The sequence below is a fragment of the Bombina bombina genome, chromosome 12 (assembly GCF_027579735.1).
Source record: "Bombina bombina isolate aBomBom1 chromosome 12, aBomBom1.pri, whole genome shotgun sequence".
Classification (NCBI taxonomy): Eukaryota; Metazoa; Chordata; class Amphibia; order Anura; family Bombinatoridae; genus Bombina; species Bombina bombina.
In genome coordinates, this window is record NC_069510.1 from 101,055,005 (window position 1) to 101,074,559 (window position 19,555).

Below are 19,555 nucleotides of genomic sequence, written 5' to 3' on the forward strand. Positions count from 1 at the left end.
AGATAGATACATAGATAGATATACATAGATAGATCCAGATAGATAGATAGATAGATAGATAGATAGATAGGTGAATACAGTTAGATAGATAGATGGATGAAACGATACAGTTAGTTAGATACAGATAGTTAGTTAGATAGATACAGATAGAGGTAGATATATAGATAGATACAGATAGATAGATAGATAGATGTAGATACAGATAGATAAGTAGATAGATATAGATACATATATATATATATATATATATATATAGATGGATGCATGGATGGATGGATAGATACAGATAGATAGATATAGATGATGGATAGATAGATAGATAGATAGATAGATAGATAGATATAGATACAGATAGATATAGATAGATGATGATAGATAGATAGATATAGATGATGGATGGATAGATAGATAGATAGATATAGATACAGATATATATATATAGATGGATTGATGGATAGAAACAGATAGATAGATATAGATGATGGATAGATAGATACAGACAGACAGATATATATATATATATATATATATATAGATAGATAGATAGATAGATACAGATAGATAGATAGATAGATAGGTGAATAGATACAGTTAGATAGATGGATGAATAGATGCAGTTAGTTAGATACATATAGATAGATACAGATAGATAGATAGATAGATAGATAGATAGATAGATAGATAGATAGATAGATAGATACAGATAGATAGATAGATAGATAGATAGATAGATAGATAGATACAGATATATAGATAGATATAGATGGATAGATAGATACAGATAGATATAGATCTATAGAGCAGTGGCTACCTGGCTGGGTGTATTAGCTGTGCTGTACCCATCGCCTGCTGACCATTAGACCATAGTTCCTGCTCACAAGACTACCTGGAGTTTAGGAGGCGGCATGTAGTACCTGGGTGGCCATATTTGCACAACAGATGTCAGTTACTGGGTATTGTGCACCTGGCCTTTGTTCGCTTGTTTTGATTCTGACAGTTCTTGTTTAGTTTGTACATTGTGAGGTTCAGGTAACATTACAGTGTTCTGCAGATTCTATTAATAGTTAATGTAACATTTCCTCCTTTGTAAACGGGTTCATTGTTGCTCAATCTGTCCCCTTTCTATCTCTTATGTTTGTCGGTGTCTGTTTCGTGCTCATTAAACCCTTGCACAATAAGGAGCTAGTGTAAAACAGAAGTTACTCTTGTTTCAGAATAGATACCAGGACATCAAACTAGACGTGTATTCGGCAGCTGCTCGAGTCCTTCTGCTCTTTTCAGAGACGGTTTACTTCTTGTGAAAGTTCAGCACACTAACATCAGGATTTGCACAGATCTTAGTATGTTGCACTTTCACAAGAATAAATATGGGTCCGAAAAGAGCCAAAGACTGCGAACAGCTGCCACCTTCCACTAATGAAGCTGCCGAATACACACGTGCACATCAAACATTTTGTGATTCAGATACAGTTTTAAACAACTTCTAGTATCAAATGTTTTTCATTCACTTGGTATCCTTTGTTGAAAATCATACCTAGGTAGGCTCAGGAGCAGTGGTGCAGTACTGGGAGCTATCTGCTGATTGGTGGCTGCATATATATGCCTCTTGTCATTTGCTCATCATATGTGTTCAGTAGTGCATTGCTTTTGTTTTAACAAAGGATACCAAGAGAATGAAGCATAGTTGATAATAGGAGTAAACTGGAAAGTTATTTAATATTGTATGCTGTATCTAAATCATTAAATAAATATGTTTCATGTCCCTTTAATGTCTTTGCCTCACTTTCGTTGCTTCCTCTATAACATTGTTGCAGACTAGCGCCCCCTCTCTACCTGTTTGTTTGGCTCACTATAATGCTAAACATCCTGCACCAGATATGGCAGTATGCCACCTGTGCCCGCCTCACTCATAATGTGACAGATCATGACGTCTTGTGACATCACCCACACTCTGAGCATGTGCAATATCTGTTTGTTCACCATACGTTATAACTCAGGACCTCAGCACTTTGCAGCAAATAGAAGTATATTGTAAAGTGCTGCTGAGTTTAGTTGTTGTGCGCCGCTGTGCGTGTCTGACATGACTGCTTTAGTGATTTTTTGATGGTTTCTACATTAGACATGTGCAAGAGTTAAAGTTTAAACGCAGGCCCTCACACTGTACTTGTGTGTATTCCTTAAAGGGAAAGTCTAGTCAAAATAAAGTAGCAATTTTAAGCAACTTTCTAATTTACACCTATTAATTTTTCTTTGTTCCCTTGGTATCTTTATTTGAAAAAGCAAGAATGTAAGCTTAGGAGCCAGCCCATTTTTTCTTCAGCACCCTGGGTAGTGCTTGCTGATTGGTGGCTACATGTAGACATGTCCCTTTAAGGAGTACCCCTTGTGCTACGAGGAGCCTTTTCTGGAGTGCTGTTCACGTTTGGGCTTTGCCATTGGTGCAATGGCAGAGGCATCATTAAAGGGGCAGAGGCATCATTAAAGGGACATGTCGTTTTTTCAGAGGGGTTAAACACAAAAAGTACAGCTATGGAGCCGTAAGTAACACAACGCTCAGCTGTCTCACGACATCATCAGTCACAGATTGTGTTGTACTTCAGAAGGTTAAACATAGCAAGCCCAAATCAATATAAAAATGTTGTGCTTTAACCCTTTCGTGCCGGGGTTAACGTGTTTTCATTGGAACAACTGTTCCAATGTAAACAAATCGAAATCTTGCGATCATACAGGTGATCACGAGATTTCAGTGATGGGATCGCGCCAGCGAGGCGTCCCTATGATGCTAGACACGCCCTCCAGACCGCCATCCCATCAGGGAAGCGCCAGTGGCTTCAGGAAAGCCAAGCGGTTAGGACGTTGTATTCCGTCAATCGGCGCTAAAGCCCAGCAAAATTTGGACGGAATATAACGTTCCAACGGCGTTACAAGGTTAACAAATTAGCTTTAGGAGTGTCAGCACTTGCAGATTCTATAACAAATGCTCAGAGATATAGATCTAGCACCTCTGGCAGCGTATATAATATGCTCAGGAATGTCAGACACTTAGATCTGGTGTCCTTGGTAGCCTATATAAGATGTGCCCAAGGGTGATAGCTGTGTAATTCAGATGACTGGCAAATAACATGTGCCCAGGGGTGCCAACCATGCCAATCTGGTGCCCCCTGCAGTCTATATAACATGTGTTCAGGGGTGTCGGCTATCTAAATCTGGCAGTCTATATGACACGTTCCCAGGGGTGTCAGCCATGTAAATCTATTGCTTGTGCCAGTCTATATATAACATGCCCAGGGGTGTCGGCCATGTAAATCTATTGCTTGTGCTAGTCTATATATAACATGCCCAGGGTTGTCAACCATGTAAATCTATTGCTTGTGCTAGTCTATATATAACATGCCCAGGGTTGTCAACCATGTAAATCTATTGCTTGTGCCAGTCTATATATAACATACCCAGGGGTGTCAACCATGTAAATCTATTGCTTGTGCCAGTCTATATATAACATGCCCAGGGGTGTCAGCCATGTAAATCTATTGCTTGTGCTAGTCTATATATAACATGCCCAGGGGTGTCGGCCATGTAAATCTATTGCTTGTGCTAGTCTATATATAACATGCCCAGGGTTGTCAACCATGTAAATCTATTGCTTGTGCTAGTCTATATATAACATGCCCAGGGTTGTCAACCATGTAAATCTATTGCTTGTGCCAGTCTATATATAACATACCCAGGGGTGTCAACCATGTAAATCTATTGCTTGTGCCAGTCTATATATAACATGCCCAGGGGTGTCGGCCATGTAAATCTATTGCTTGTGCTAGTCTATATATAACATGCCCAGGATTGTCAACCATGTAAATCTATTGCTTGTGCTAGTCTATATATAACATGCCCAGGATTGTCAACCATGTAAATCTATTGCTTGTGCTAGTCTATATATAACATGCCCACGGGTGTCAGCCATGTAAATCTGGCTCAGTCTTATTTATTGTATTTTTCCTCTATTCGGATGTGACAAACCCCCAGGTACGCAGAAGTAACCTGTATGACCTCTTTTTAAACTGTGTCTGACATCTGCAAAGCTGTTCCTCAGAGCTTGCACTCTTAATAGCAGGGTCTGAGCCGCTTGTGCCGAGCTTACAATGTAACCCGTGTCTAACATACATGCGCCTACACTGAGGTGCCCGCAGCTGATCTCTGGAGGCAGAGACCATCTCAGGGCACAGACTTCTTTTGCCTTAACAGCCTCTTTCTGGGTATATCCCAAAAAGAATGCCGACTGCATGAATGGCTCTCAGCTTATTGATGAGTAATCAGAATGTTGGGTAATCAGGGGAAGCAATATAGATAACAGCATTGGGATAGGCTGCACATCATGAAATAATAGCTTACCTCTGTCTGCAAGTTCCTTACATATTTGCTGACAGGCCTGCTCTTTGGGCAAAGCGAGAGGGGGTACCCACCCAGGGCCCCATGCTTTGCGGGGCCCCGCAATGTTAGGGGTGAAGGTATGAGAAGATGCAATGTACATCCTGTATTTAGTTTATGAGATTATGAAGAAGTATTTATGGTATCAGGAAGGGTAATATATAGTGTTATTATTTATACAGCACACTGAATGTTGGGACAGGGTGGGCAATACAGAGGGAGTAGGGAATAAAGGCAATGGCCTAAGGGGCCCAACAAATTTGTCTTGCCCAGGGCCCCGCAAATGAAGTTTCCCTGCTGGCTGCAAGAGCTTACAGTCTAATGTGTCATTCTAAGCCTTGTGTTCAGGAATAACTTCACTGTTCTTAAAGGGACACTGAACCCAATTTTTTTTCTTTCTTGATTTAGATAGAGCATGCAATTTTAAGCAACTTTCTAATTTACTCCTATTAACAAATTTTCTTGTTTCTCTTGGTATCTTTATTTGAAAAGCAAGAATGTAAGTTTAGATGCCAGCCCATTTTTGGTAAACAACCTGGATTGTTCTTGCTGATTGGTGGATACATTCACCCACCAATACACAAGTGCTATCCAGGGTACTGAACCAAATATTGGATGGCTCCATAGCTTAGATGCCTTCTTTTTCAAATAAAGATAGCAAGAGAACGAAGAAAATTTGATAATAGGAGTAAATTAGAAAGTTGTTTAAAATTGCATGCTCTATCTGAATCACAAAAGAAAAAAATTGGGTTCAGTGTCCCTTTAATTGTATTTTTTTATGAATCCTTAACAATATATCAGCATTTGATTTTGATTTTGATTTTTAATTTAATTATGAATTAAAAAGAAAACAATGGTTTAATGTCCCTTTTAAATTTTAAAGTGCACTCAAACAAGCTTGTGCACAAAAATGGCACGATACCCCTGGTCCAGAGCGTTGCGTCCCAGTGTTGCTGGGAAGGTGATCAAAATACCAGTAACTTGATATTCTGGAATCATTTTATGATTAAATGCTCGCTAGCTTCAAAAGTATGGTACTGTATGAATATGTTTTAGCCTTTGCTACAGGATGTATGGCTACATATTGTCTTTGTGTCTTAATAATAATAATAATAATATATATATTATTAATTTGCTGCACAAAGATTTGCAGTCAGTGCTCAGGATTTATGTGCAGACCCAGTAGAGGCTGCAGCATTGCACATATTGTTTTCACAAAGGATTCTGGGTACCCTTTCCTATTAAAGGGACAGTCAAGTCCAAAAAAAACTTTTATTTTTCAAATAGGGCATGCAATTTTAAACAACTTTCCAATTTACTTTTATCAACAATTTTGCTTTGTTCTCTTGGTATTCTTAGTTGAAAGCTAGACCTAGGAAGGCTCATATGATAATTTCTAAGCCCTTGAAGACCGCCTCTAATCACATGCTTTGTATTTGCTTTTCACAGCAGGGGAGAGCTAGTTCAGGTAAACCATATAGATAACATTGTGAGCATGCCCGTGGATTGTGGCAGACACTGCACTAATTGGCTAAAATGCAAGTCAATAGATAATAACTAAAAGTCATGTGATTAGGGGCGGTCAGAAGATGCTTAGATACAAGATAGTCACAGCAGTAAAAAGTGTATTAATATAACAGTGTTGGTTATGCAAAACTGGGGAATGGGTAATAAAGGGATTATCTATCTTTTTAAACAACAAAAATTCTGGTGTTGACTGTCCCTTTAAACCTTGAAATAAAGGAAAGATATTTCATGTTCCCGCCCAGTAGCAGGGGATGAATGGTGGGCAGGGTGTGTTGGGTAAAGGTCAGTGAAGTGTGTCTGGGTGTGACAGACAGACCCCCCCCCCATGTCTCAGGTATCTTGGGGGGGGAGGGTGTCACTCACACTGAGCTGCTGGGACAGGTAATAGGCTAGGAATGCAGAGCACGCCCTTCACATTGCTCTGGGTTTTCATTCTCTCTGTTTATTTTTGTTCCATTTTTTAAAAATTTTGTTTACCTTTTTTTTTTTTTTCCCATTTTCTACCCATTTTGTTCTTTCCCTTTTTTATATTTGCATTTCTGCATTTTCTCATAATTTCACACTTATTATTTGGCTGTTCATTTTCATGACGTCAGTTCCTCTGGCACCTTCCAGCAGGTAATACAGCTGTTTTATCTATGAGTTGAGAAACCTTAGCGCTGGAAGCCTCACGTTAGAATATCCCTCTCTTGCCACCAAGAGGAAGTTGCTTGTTTGCACGCCACTGGTGGTCATCCATACGCTTGTGATAGCCACACACCTCTTGTGATGATGTTATATATGCTTTAACCTTTTGTCTGCCACACAGCAGAGGATGTGTCCTGGCTGGGAAAGTTTAACCCTGTGTGCTCTGGGCCTATCTGGAAGCAAACATGATATAGTGATAAGGGGTTACAATGGATGACACTGGCAGAAAATAGGTTACACAGTGATGACCTTGCTGATATACTCTAGCAGGAGCGAGTGACAATGGTGACTGTGACATGGAAGGCAATACCTGGCCTGAGAGGGGCACAAGGCTCTGGGGTGCCCACACTGCTAATGTAAATCTTGTATTTAGTTTATGAAGTAATGTTTAAAGGTATCAGGAGGTGTAATATATATATATAGTGTTATTCCTTATATTGGAAATATTAATGTGGGGCAGGGCAGGTGAATAAGAGGGCTAGGCTAAGGGGCCCCATAAACTTCTCTTGCTTAGGGCCCTGTGATGCTAGGTGTGTCACTAACGATAGACAGTTACTCTGGCAAGGAAGAGGTTACACAAAGACTCTTGATGGATAGGGCTTATACAGTAACACTGGCAGGGGAGGGATTACAGAGTGACACTAGCGAAGGAGTTACACAATGACTCTGGCAGGGAATGAATTAAACAGTTACTCTGGCAGGGAAGGGGTTACACAGTGACATCAGCAGGGAAGGGGTTACACAAAGACTTGAAGGATAGGGCTTATACAGTGACACTGGCAGGGGAGGGGTTACACAGTGACACCAGCAGGGGAGGGGTTACACAGTGACACCAGCAGGGAAGAGGTTACTCAGTGACTCTGGCAGGGAGGGGTTTACACAATAACACTAGCAAGGAAGGAGTTACACAATGACTCTGGCAGGGAATGAGTCAAACAGTTACTCTGGCAGGGAAGGGGTTACACGAAGATTCTTGAAGGATAGGGCTTACTCAGTGACACTGGCAAGAAAATGGTTATATAGTGATTGTGGCAGTGATGGTGTTACACAGTGATACCAGCAGGAAAAGGGTTAAGCAGTAGTGCTTTGCTTTCCCATTTTGGGTGTCATGGTTTGGCCTTTGTTCTCCCTCTGCCTCACCCTGCTTTCTCACATATGACAGCTTTGTATTTCTCTGCTCCCCAACTCGCTGCCTGATGACTTTTGTAAGCACATTACTCTTAGCTGAGTGTGTAACCTGCCCTCCCTCTTCCTGCCAGCTCCATCCGCCCAGACACTCCAGGTGTGCGACAGGAAGCAGGTACAGAATGTGGGGTACTTGTGTGCATTAGCTGTAAGTTACACAGGGGTGCAGGGCAATTGTGAGGGGCAGATTTGCTGGAGGTGTGCATTAGCTGTAAGTTACATAGGGGTGTGGGGGTAATTGTGAGGGGCAGATTTGCTGGAGGTATGCATTAGCTGTAAGTTACATAGGGGTGTGGGGGTAATTGTGAGGGGCAGATTTGCTGGAGGTATGCATTAGCTGTAAGTTACATAGGGGTGTGGGGGTAATTGTGAGAGGCAGATTTGCTGGAGGTGTTCATTAGCTGTAAGTTACATAGGGTTGTGGGGGTAATTGTGAGGGGCAGATTTGCTGGAGGTATGCATTAGCTGTAAGTTACATAGGGTTGTGGGGGTAATTGTGAGGGGCAGATTTGCTGGAGGTGTGCATTAGCTGTAAGTTACATAGGGGTGTGGGGGTAATTGTGAGGGGCAGATTTGCTGGAGGTATGCATTAGCTGTAAGTTACATAGGGGTGTGGGGGTAATTGTGAGGGGCAGATTTGCTGGAGGTATGCATTAGCTGTAAGTTACATAGGGGTGTGGGGGTAATTGTGAGGGGCAGATTTGCTGGAGGTATGCATTAGCTGTAAGTTACACAGCTGTGGGTGCAGGGGTAATTGTGAGGGGCAGATGTGCCTGTGGTGTGCATTATCTGTGGGTTACATATGGGTTTAGGGGTAATTGTGTGGGGCAGAGAATTACTGTGTAACCCCTCCTGTGCCAGAGCTCTGCTGCAGAACATTACAGTGTAACCCCTCCTGTGCCAGAGCTCTGCTGCAGAACATTACAGTGTAGCCCCTCCTGTGCCAGAGCTCTGCTGCAGAACATTACAGTGTAACCCCTCCTGTGCCAGAGCTCTGCTGCAGAGCATTACAGTGTAACCCCTTCTGTGCCAGAGCTCTGCTGCAGAGCATTACAGTGTAACCCCTCCTGTGCCAGAGCTCTGCTGCAGAACATTACAGTGTAACCCCTCCTGTGCCAGAGCTCTGCTGCAGAACATTACAGTGTAACCCCTCCTGTGCCAGAGCTCTACTGCAGAACATTACAGTGTAACCCCTCCTGTGCCAGAGCTCTGCTGCAGAACATTACAGTGTAACCCCTCCTGTGCCAGAGCTCTGCTGCAGAGCATTACAGTGTAACCCCTCCTGTGCCAGAGCTCTGCTGCAGAGCATTACAGTGTAACCCCTCCTGTGCCAGAGCTCTGCTGCAGAACATTACAGTGTAACCCCTCCTGTGCCAGAGCTCTGCTGCAGAGCATTACAGTGTAACCCCTCCTGTGCCAGAGCTCTGCTGCAGAGCATTACAGTGTAACCCCTCCTGTGCCAGAGCTCTGCTGCAGAACATTACAGTGTAACCCCTCCTGTGCCAGAGCTCTGCTGCAGAGCATTACAGTGTAACCCCTCCTGTGCCAGAGCTCTGCTGCAGAGCATTACAGTGTAACCCTTCGAGTGCCAGAGATAATCAGTGCATCTTTATGTAGCACACTTCCTGCTTGTGTTTGGGGCATTACTGATGTTCCACAAAGAACAGAAGAGTTTAAATGTACTCAGTATTCATGTTGTAAATCTGTGACAAATCTGTGGGAATAGAGCAAATGTGCCTCTGATGAAGTGCAGTGTGTACAACGTCTTCTGCTCACTATGTCATTGCTCTCATACTCACTACCACTCTCTCACTTGACTCCCAGGTCCCCTGCACAGGCCTCAGCTACTTGTTAAAAGCCTCTCTTTGGAGCCGGCTCCCACGTTTACACACCCAGAAAAGCCCCAGAGGCTCCGCTCTGACCCTGGATCCTCCACAGAGTGTAATGGGGGGGTCCCGGACCCACCCAGCCCAAAGCCAGCTGTTCCCAGACGATCACAGCACCCCAAACCTGAAGGTAGGTGTTCTATCCTCACTGGTGATGATATATTTACTTTTGTTTACTGATGATCTGCAGGAATTTATTTCTGTTTACACTAGTGGTCAGTGGTTATATATTTCCTTTCTCCTGGCTGGTGATCTCCGGCAATATATTTCTATTCTTTTTACTGGTGTGTGTGTCTCTTCTCTCCTCTCTCTCTTCTCTCCCTCATATTATTTATATATATAAAACTTAGAAGAAAGGCACTCTCCGTCTGTAATGAGTAAAAAGCTTTGCTTTTGTGAACGTTTATCGGGGGTTACCCCTGTCCTAACCCCGAAAACGTTGACAAAAGTAAATCTTTTTACTCACTACAGACGGAGAGTGCCTTTCTTCTAAGTTTTTTATGCAACAATTTAAAGTGCACCCCGGAGACTGCTTGGTATTAGTGTGTGCTGAATCCGAATCCACTTGGGACATATATATATATATGTATGTGTGTGTGTCTCATAGAGAGAGAGATACACACACCAGAAGGAGAACAGAAATCTCTCTCTCTCTCTCTATGTATATATGTATTTGTACCTATCTATTAATTGATCTATCTATCTGTATCCATCTATCTATCTTTATCTATCTGTATATCTATCTATCTATCTATCTATCTATCTACAGAAGGGGGAGTGCTCAGCCAGGAATTAACAGCTGCTCAGCAGCATGTTCTATGGCTTTTCAATTGTGCTTTTCACAGAGAACGTTCCTGAAGTGTATCAGTCTGATCCCTGTCTGTCCTAATATCTGTGTTTTATCTAATGTGAATGTTTTTTCAGCCTGTCACCTGCGAGTCTCAATATGACTATCCTGAGAGCTTTACTGCAGTGCTAGCATGAATATATTAATAGTGTCAATGCTTTCCTGAGGATTGTGCTGGGAGTATAAGCAGACCTCATGGTCTTCTGGATTTTATCTAACACCACAATCTGTGTTTGTAACTTAGAGTTGGCCTGTGTTTATATTTGTGGGCTGGAGACAGATCATGTTAGTGGCTCAGGGAAGATCCTGAGAGAGGAAGTTCCTGGGCCTAGGGAGGAAGATCCTAAAAAGGGAAAGGGAAGATCATGAGGGCGAGATAGATGTTTAGGGATCAGGGAGAGGCTTTTGGAACAGAGAAAGAGCCTGAAATGACAGAAATATAGACTTAGAAATTCTAAAAAAAATAGAAATTTTACAAAAGGACAAAGATACCCAAAGGGCCTAGAATATTCTTGTGACACACCAGTTTTTTTTATATTCCAGTGTCTCTTCACTATATTTCTGTCCCCTCTGGATCTTCTATTGCTACATCAAAATTCTTCTCTCCCCCCTCTGAGAATCTAACTCTAGTCATCAGGATCTTCCTCTGCCCACTGATGATCTCCCTCTGTCTCCTCAGAATCTCCCTTTTTCTACTCAGAATCTTCCAATGTCCCCTAATGATCTTCTTATGATTTCCTTTTGTCCTCTATCATCTTCTTCAGTCGCCTCAGGATCTTCCTCAGTCCCTTCAGGATTTCCCTCTGTCCTCTTGAAACTCCATCTGCCCTCTCACAATCTCCCTGTCCCTTTACTGTACCCCTCTGTCCCTTTATGGTTACCCCTTACCCTCAGGATCAATCAGAATCTTTCTCTGCTCCCTCTTGACATTACTCTTTGTCCCTTCACAATTCTTCTCCCCCCCCCCCCTTACTATCTTTCTGTGTCCCCTCACCATCTGTCCACTGATACCTCTGTTCTCTGACTATTACCAAACAAAAGGGACATTTCAGCTTCACCATAACTGTGAAGCAGTTCCTTGAGTACTGGTGACTTTGTAGATGAATAACTTGTTGATGATTCCTAATGTACATTTCTGAGCTAGGCTGATACCACAGCTAAAGGAGATGCATTCTGTATCTAGCACCAATGCCTGGCTATGTTAGGTGGTCTCAGTTCTGTTTGATATTTTAATGTTGGTTTGTGCTTTCATATCCTGCCGAAATCCAATGTACTTTTTTGTTGTTTGTAGTTCCTCCAAAACCGGCACACCTACAAAGCATAAGGAGGCCTCGCCCTCCTGTTCCTATTCCCCCACCACCCTCACGTCCATTGCCTGCAGATCCCCGGCTTGCCAGGGTCTTATCACGTTCTGATACTAAAGATGGGCCACCCTCAGCTGTCACATCCCTCATAGAGAAGTTTGAGAGGTGAGTATTTTGGATTCAACAATGATACCATGCCAGAGATTTCCTGGCACATAAATATGGTTTATTGACATATAATTTTGTTTTGACAGAGAGCCAGTTATTTTGCCCACTGATAGAGGCTCCCCAAATAACAGCAACGACACCAGCCCTGAAATGGACAGTGCCCCACCCCTGCACCCTGGGTACAACATGTGTGATCTGGGGCACAAACTCCTCGACCTGCTGGAGCCCAAGGAAGATCAGGGCAGCCTGGAAAGGAGACGTAGGCAGGGGGTGGTCGGGGGAGACACAGGGGAGAATGGGGAACAGGATCCTGGAGGAAAGCTGGCAAATAGGGACAGTGGCATTGACAGTATCAGTTCCCCATCTACCAGTGAGGAGATGTGCTTCTTGGGGGAGGTGGAGGAAGGTGGCTCAGAGGAAACTGAGCTCCCCCACACAGTGACCCAGCGCTGCTCTGCACACGATTCTGAGGGGGACAGTGACATGGAGGATGGCAGTGGGGATGAAGGAGATGTGGTCCCTGAAAGGCTAGATCCGTGTGAGGTACTGCCTTCCTGGCCAGTGGCTTCTCATTGCCTAACTGGAAGTAGAATCACTGAATTCATAAGATGATCAGTCATAATTGTTGTTTTCTGTGACCTGGTGCATTTCCAATTTCACTACAGTCTGCACTTCCCTCCCACCGACTATCTCCTATACCCAGTCTTCCCACCCTCATCAACTTCATCTGTCCCCTATACCCAGTCTTCCCACCTTCTTCAACTCTTCCATCCCCCTCTTCAACTCTACCTATATCCAGTCTTCCTAGCCAGACCAACTCTGCCTATCCCCAGTCTTCCCACCCCCACCAACTCTGCCTATCCTTATACCCAGTCTTTTCACCCTCTTCAACTCTACCTATCCCCTATACCCAGTATTCCCACCCTGGCCAACTCTGCCTTTCCCTTATACCCAGTCTTCCCACCCTCACCAACTCTGCCTATCCTCTATACCCATTCTTCCCACCCTCACCATCTCTACCTGCCCCCTATACCCAGTCTTCTCACCCTCACCAACTCTGCCTATCCCCTATATCCAGTCTTCCTATCCTCACCAACTCTGCCTATCCCCTATACCCAGTCTTGCCACCCTCACTAACTCTACCTATCCCCTATACCCAGTCTTCCCACCCTCACTAACTATGCCTATACCCAATCTTCTAACCCTCTTCAATGCTACCTATCCCCTTTACCCAGTATTCCCACCCTCGTCAACTCTGCCTCTCCCTTAAACCCAGTCTTCCCACCCTCACCAACTCTGCCTATACCCAGTCTTCACACCCTCACCAATTCTGCCTATCCCTTATACCCATTCTTCCCACCCTCACCAACTCTACCTATCCCCTATACCCAGTCTTCTCACCCTCACCATCTCTGCCTATCCACATACCTAGTCTTCCTACCCTCACCGACACTGCCTATCCCCAGTCTTGCCACCCTCACCAACTCTACCTATCTCCTATACCCAATCTTCTCCTCTCACCCACCCAATTTATACCCAATTTTCCCAGTCCCTATTCCCTATACTGAACCTTATCACCCTAACCACCCATTCAATTTATGTAATTTTTTTTCAACCGTTATAGTCAGTTACCTCCTCATCCTAGCTCTTGTGCGCAACTTTTGCTACCTATTTTTATGCTATATTTGTACAATGTTCCCAGCTCACGCGCTAATTGAAATTGTATGTTAATTCACCACCTGCATAGCAAAAACGGTTATTTGGGGATTACAGAATCTCACACATGCTGCTTTTTTATATTTTGTAATTGTCATTATTTATTTATATTTGTTTCTTCTCCTCTCTAGAATGTGTTATACTCTTTCACTCTGTCACATGGTGTTATAATTTACCCCTCTGTCACACTGTGTTATAATCTACCCCTCTGTCACACAGTGTTATAATCTACCTCTCTGTCACACAGTGTTATAATCTACCCCTCTGTCACACAGTGTTATAATCTACCTCTCTGTCACACAGTGTTATAATCTACCCCTCTGTCACACTGTGTTATAATCTACCTCTCTGTCACACAGTGTTATAATCTACCTCTCTGTCACACTGTGTTATAATCTACCTCTCTGTCACACTGTGTTATAATCTACCTCTCTGTCACACAGTGTTATAATCTACCTCACTGTCACACAGTGTTATAATCTACCTCTCTGTCACACAGTGTTATAATCTACCTCACTGTCACACAGTGTTATAATTTACCCCTCTGTCACACAGTGTTATAATCTACCCCTCTGTCACACAGTGTTATAATCTACCTCTCTGTCACACAGTGTTATAATCTACCTCTCTGTCACACAGTGTTATAATCTACCCCTCTGTCACACTGTGTTATAATCTACCTCTCTGTCACACAGTGTTATAATCTACCTCTCTGTCACACTGTGTTATAATCTACCTCTCTGTCACACTGTGTTATAATCTACCTCTCTGTCACACAGTGTTATAATCTACCTCACTGTCACACAGTGTTATAATCTACCTCTCTGTCACACAGTGTTATAATCTACCTCTCTGTCACACTGTGTTATAATCTACCTCTCTGTCACACTGTGTTATAATCTACCCCTCTGTCACACAGTGTTATAATCTACCACTCTGTCACACAGTGTTATAATCTACCTCTCTGTCACACAGTGTTATAATCTACCTCTCTGTCACACAGTGTTATAATCTACCTCTCTGTCACACTGTGTTATAATCTACCTCTCTGTCACACTGTGTTATAATCTACCTCTCTGTCACACAGTGTTATAATCTACCTCTCTGTCACACTGTGTTATAATCTACCTCTCTGTCACACAGTGTTATAATCTACCCCTCTGTCACACTGTGTTATAATCTACCTCTCTGTCACACAGTGTTATAATCTACTTCTCTGTCACACAGTGTTATAATCTACCCCTCTGTCACACAGTGTTATAATCTACCTCTCTGTCACACAGTGTTATAATCTACCTCTCTGTCACACAGTGTTATAATCTACCTCTCTGTCACACAGTGTTATAATCTACCTCTCTGTCACACTGTGTTATAATCTACCTCTCTGTCACACAGTGTTATAATCTACCTCTCTGTCACACAGTGTTATAATCTACCTCTCTGTCACACAGTGTTATAATCTACCCCTCTGTCACACTGTGTTATAATCTACCTCTCTGTCACACAGTGTTATAATCTACCTCTCTGTCACACTGTGTTATAATCTACCCCTCTGTCACACAGTGTTATAATCTACCCCTCTGTCAAACGGTGTTATATTCTGCCTCTCTGTCACATTCTCCCCTTTCACCAATGTTGTCACACTCTGTCCCTCTGTCACATGGTGTCATACTCTGCCCCTCTCTCATGTTATCATACACTTCAACTCTGTCACACAGTGTCATATGCTGCCCCTCCCTCATATGTTGTCATACTTTTCCCCTCAGTTCACAGCTCGTCAGAAGGTGTATAACATTGCTAACGAGTTACTACAGACGGAGAAGGCTTATGTGTCTCGCTTATATCTTCTGGACCAGGTGAGAGAGGGACCCTATGTACAAGTAAATACAGACATCTTGCGAGTTTCTCTCTGTTTACCCCTATTTTTTGTTTGTTTTCTATTAATTATTGTCTTTCTAAGATGTGAGTTTCTTTCGTAAAATGATGATGGTCCACAGTCCTCCATAACATATGGGATATATTACGACTAGGAGGAGGTCAAGAACCTATACAAGAGCTTTAAAACCCTCCCACCTCACATCTCTCTCTAGTTTTGTTCTTGGCATCGTAGGAGATGGTTGAGAACAGAGGTTGTTCCAGCTTCTTGCTTATGGATTACAAATTAGGAGCTCAGACCTATGTGAAACCCAGAGTGCCTAGGGAGTACAATTTTCAAAGAAGACAGAAAAGACTCTAGACAGCAGCTGAATGATACAGGGACACAGGAATACTTGTTATGTACACAGCATTTCCCTAACAGGACTTAAGCCATAACTACCCTCAGGCTTCGCAGGGACTCATCTCTAGCCTCCCCCTGAGGGACTCTGGTATTTCTTACTGCAATCCTCTGCAGAACTCGAAAAATGAACTGGATGGGCTCTCTACTGGATACTGCTGCAACTACATTGACATAGATGACATGCCTGGTAAGCCAACGGAGAGGTGCTGTGTAAGCATATCCAGGGAACTTAACCTGCTCCCCTCATGAACCGTGCAGGTTAAAACTCCAGAGAGCATGTCTCTTCCTGCAGAGTACTCCATTGCCGTCTGTAGCTCAGTGCATTAAGGTTATGGTAGCCGCTTCAAATGCGGTTCCTTTTGCCCGCTTTCACTTACGTCCCCCTCAACTATCCATGCTCAGTCAGTGGTCAAATAAGTATCTACATTTTTGAGCAACAAATAGCTCTGAATTCATCCATCAGACAATCTCTTGGTGGACACTAAGTCCTTCTTTGAGCCTTAGTGCATCTTTTATTCGTCCTTCATGGGCGATTGTGGAGGTGGAGAGCCTAGAGTTGAGACTCTGTAATCAATACTCTGATACAGGCTAGGAAACCTGTGACTCAGAGGATTTACCAGAAAATTTGGAGAGTGTATTTTGTGTGGTGCTCATCTAAGGAATTTTCTTGGTGTTCCTTTCGGATCGCGATAATTCTTCAGTTCTTACAAGATTGCCTTGAAAAGGATTTATCAGCTAATACCCTAAAGGATCACATTTCAGCTTTATCTGTTCTTTTTCATAGGAAGTTCCCTAAACTTCCTGATGTTCAGACATTTTGTTGTTGTTCCTTCTCTTTGTTCAGACCCTGCTAACTTTAAGGAAAGATTGTTACATAATCTGGACATAGCTAGAGCTTTGAAGTTCTATCTATAAGCAAGTAAAGAGTTTAGAAAAACTTTTGGTTTGTTTGTACATTACTCTAGGAATTGTAAAGGACATAAAGCTACTAAGCTAGCATTGGCATCTTGGTTTAAACAAGTGATTCACAAGGCTCACTTGGTGGCGGATAAGTCGCCCCCTAAACATATCACAGCTCACTCTAAAAGAGGACTGGCAACATCATGGGTCTTTAAGAATGATGCATCTTTGGAGCAGATTTGCAAAGCTGCTACATGGTCCTCCTTATATACTTTGTCTTTGCTTCTTTGCAAGCAGCTTTTTGAAGGAAAGTCCTTCAGGACACGGTGCTAGCTAAATAGGTACTGTCAGTGAAAGTATTTTCCCACCCTGTCCGTAACATAGACCATCGGCTTGGGTATTAATCCCATATGTTATGGAGGACTGTGGACCCATCATCATTTTACGAAAGAAAATAAAATGTATGCTTACTTGATAAATTCTTTTCTTTTGGAATGATGATGGTCCACAGGCCCCGTCCACTTCATGGGTGACAGTTCTAATGACACCTCTTTTAGACCCTGCTTTGCCTTTTCTATCTTTCTTTCCTCTTGTATGGGATCTTGACCTACTCCTAGTGGCAGCAAATATATCCCATGTTATGGAGGACTGTGGTCCATCATCATTCTGAAAGAAAAGAATCAGGTAAGCATAAATTTTGTTTTATGTTTAATCTGAGCCTGTTTATCAAATAAAGGTCTAACATCCTTGCCTTTTTCTTTTCTGTGCCCTCACTATTTTTATGTTGGTTTTTTTTTTATACCACTGTATGGTATGTGGACTTCTCTTCTCAGGTATTCTGCGCTCAGCTAATGGAGGAAGCTAGCACAAAGGGCTCCTTCCCTGTTGAAGTGGTGATGGGGATCTTCTCTAACATCTGCTCCATATATTGCTTTCACCAGCAGTTCCTGCTGCCAGAGCTGGAGAAGAGAATGCAGGAATGGTAAGCATTGTTCTGGCAGGGAACTGTAAAATGCTCTAGATGGTTCTGGGGACCTGATATTCAAAACCTTGGCGCACAGGCGAGATATTTTAAGAAGTCTCGTCGGTATGGGAGGCCCTTAAAAAATATTAGAAACAATTTTTTTTAATTTATTTTTTTTATTTATAATTTTTTTTTATTGAGTTTTGAAAGAAACAATAATAACAGCTTGTTCATAAAAACAAAGAAAAACAAAAGAAAGAACATACAGGTATCACCCATCTCCACCCTCATAGTCTTCTGGAGTCTCTAATCTGCTGGACACTTACTTACAATGATTGAGTGATCGTAAGGCATTTTCTCCTTTAGGTACAATTCAACATAAAGAGTTTTGAAAGTTAAAGGGTGGTTTAGAAAGAGAAATAATAACAGAAGCAGTTTCTTCCTAGTATTTAGCACCCGTCTAGAAGAATTAGGAAGGCTTGAGTGAAGGAAAAAAGGAGAGCGGGGGGGGGGGGGGGGAGAGGAAGTGTCTGCATGTGAAACGTCATTTCCGAGAGCCTAGCCTCTTATCCAGTTGTCGAGAAACACACATTTTATCTTGATAAATGTTTAAGTTGCTAAAAAAAATCCAAAAGATTTTGTGGGATTTCTCTCCATGCTGGCGAGGTTTTGAATATCAGGCACTGGAAGAGAAGGTGGTTGAAAATGAGTAGTGCAGGTGATTGCACAGGTTTAGAAGGAAAGGGTTCAGACAGTCACCGCGTGGTTCCATTAATTGTAGCAGCTGTGTCAGCCTAATATTGGTAAGTGGCCATTTGGCTATAACATCTAGAGCTACACTGGTTATATTGTCTAGAGCAGTGTTTCCCAAACCCAGTCCTCATGTCCCTAAACAGGCCACATATTCATTATATCTTCACTAGAGCACAGGTGGAATAATCAGTTCACCCATCAGCTGATCAGTTCACCTGTGCTCTAGTTAAGATATAATAAATATGTGGCCTGTTAAGGGTCCTGAGGACTGGCGTTGGGAAACACTGGTCTAGAGATACACTGGGAAAGTGCCATGTGAATTTTCTGTCTAGAACCTCCCTGAAAAAGTGGCTTTGTTGAGCTGAACTAGGGAAATGGCCATGTGACTGTATTGGCTAGAGCTACACTGGGGAAGTGGTCATGTGATTATATAGTCTAGAGATAAACTTTGAAAGTGTCATGTGGCTTTATTGTCTAGAACCGACATGAGAAAGTGGCTATGCTGTGATGTTGTCTAAAGCTATACTATATAAATGGCCATGTGGCTTTGTCTAGAGTTATTCTGGGGAAGTGTACATATGGTTAGATGGTCTAGAAATACACCGGGGAAATGTCCTGTGACTTTATTATCTAGAACCATCCTGAAGAAGTGGGTACAAGGTTTTGTTGTCTAAAGTAATGGCCCTGTGAATGTATTTTAGACTTAGACTGGGTAAGTGGCCATGTGGTTATATTGTCTAGAGTGACACCAGGAAACTGGCCATGTGACCATATTGTCTAGAGTTACACTGGGAACTGGCCATGTGACTGTATTGTACACTGGAGAAATGGCCATGAGGGTTTGTCTAGCGTGACGACGGTGAAATGTCCACATGGCTATATTGTCTAGAGTTACACTGTGGAAAAGTCAATGTG

General features: G+C 42.7%; 1 protein-coding gene across 2 annotated transcripts in view; it reads left to right on the forward strand.

Moving 5' to 3' along the window:
* FGD1 (FYVE, RhoGEF and PH domain containing 1) overlaps window positions 1–19,555 on the forward strand; it is a 147,543-nt gene that overhangs the window by 83,323 nt on the left and 44,665 nt on the right. For both annotated transcript variants that reach the window (XM_053696045.1, XM_053696046.1), the window contains exons 2-6: window positions 9,649–9,840; window positions 11,849–12,026; window positions 12,116–12,572; window positions 15,512–15,601; window positions 17,757–17,905. In XM_053696045.1, coding sequence (XP_053552020.1) covers window positions 9,649–9,840; window positions 11,849–12,026; window positions 12,116–12,572; window positions 15,512–15,601; window positions 17,757–17,905 — 1,066 coding nt within the window. The remainder of the gene's footprint in view (window positions 1–9,648; window positions 9,841–11,848; window positions 12,027–12,115; window positions 12,573–15,511; window positions 15,602–17,756; window positions 17,906–19,555) is intronic.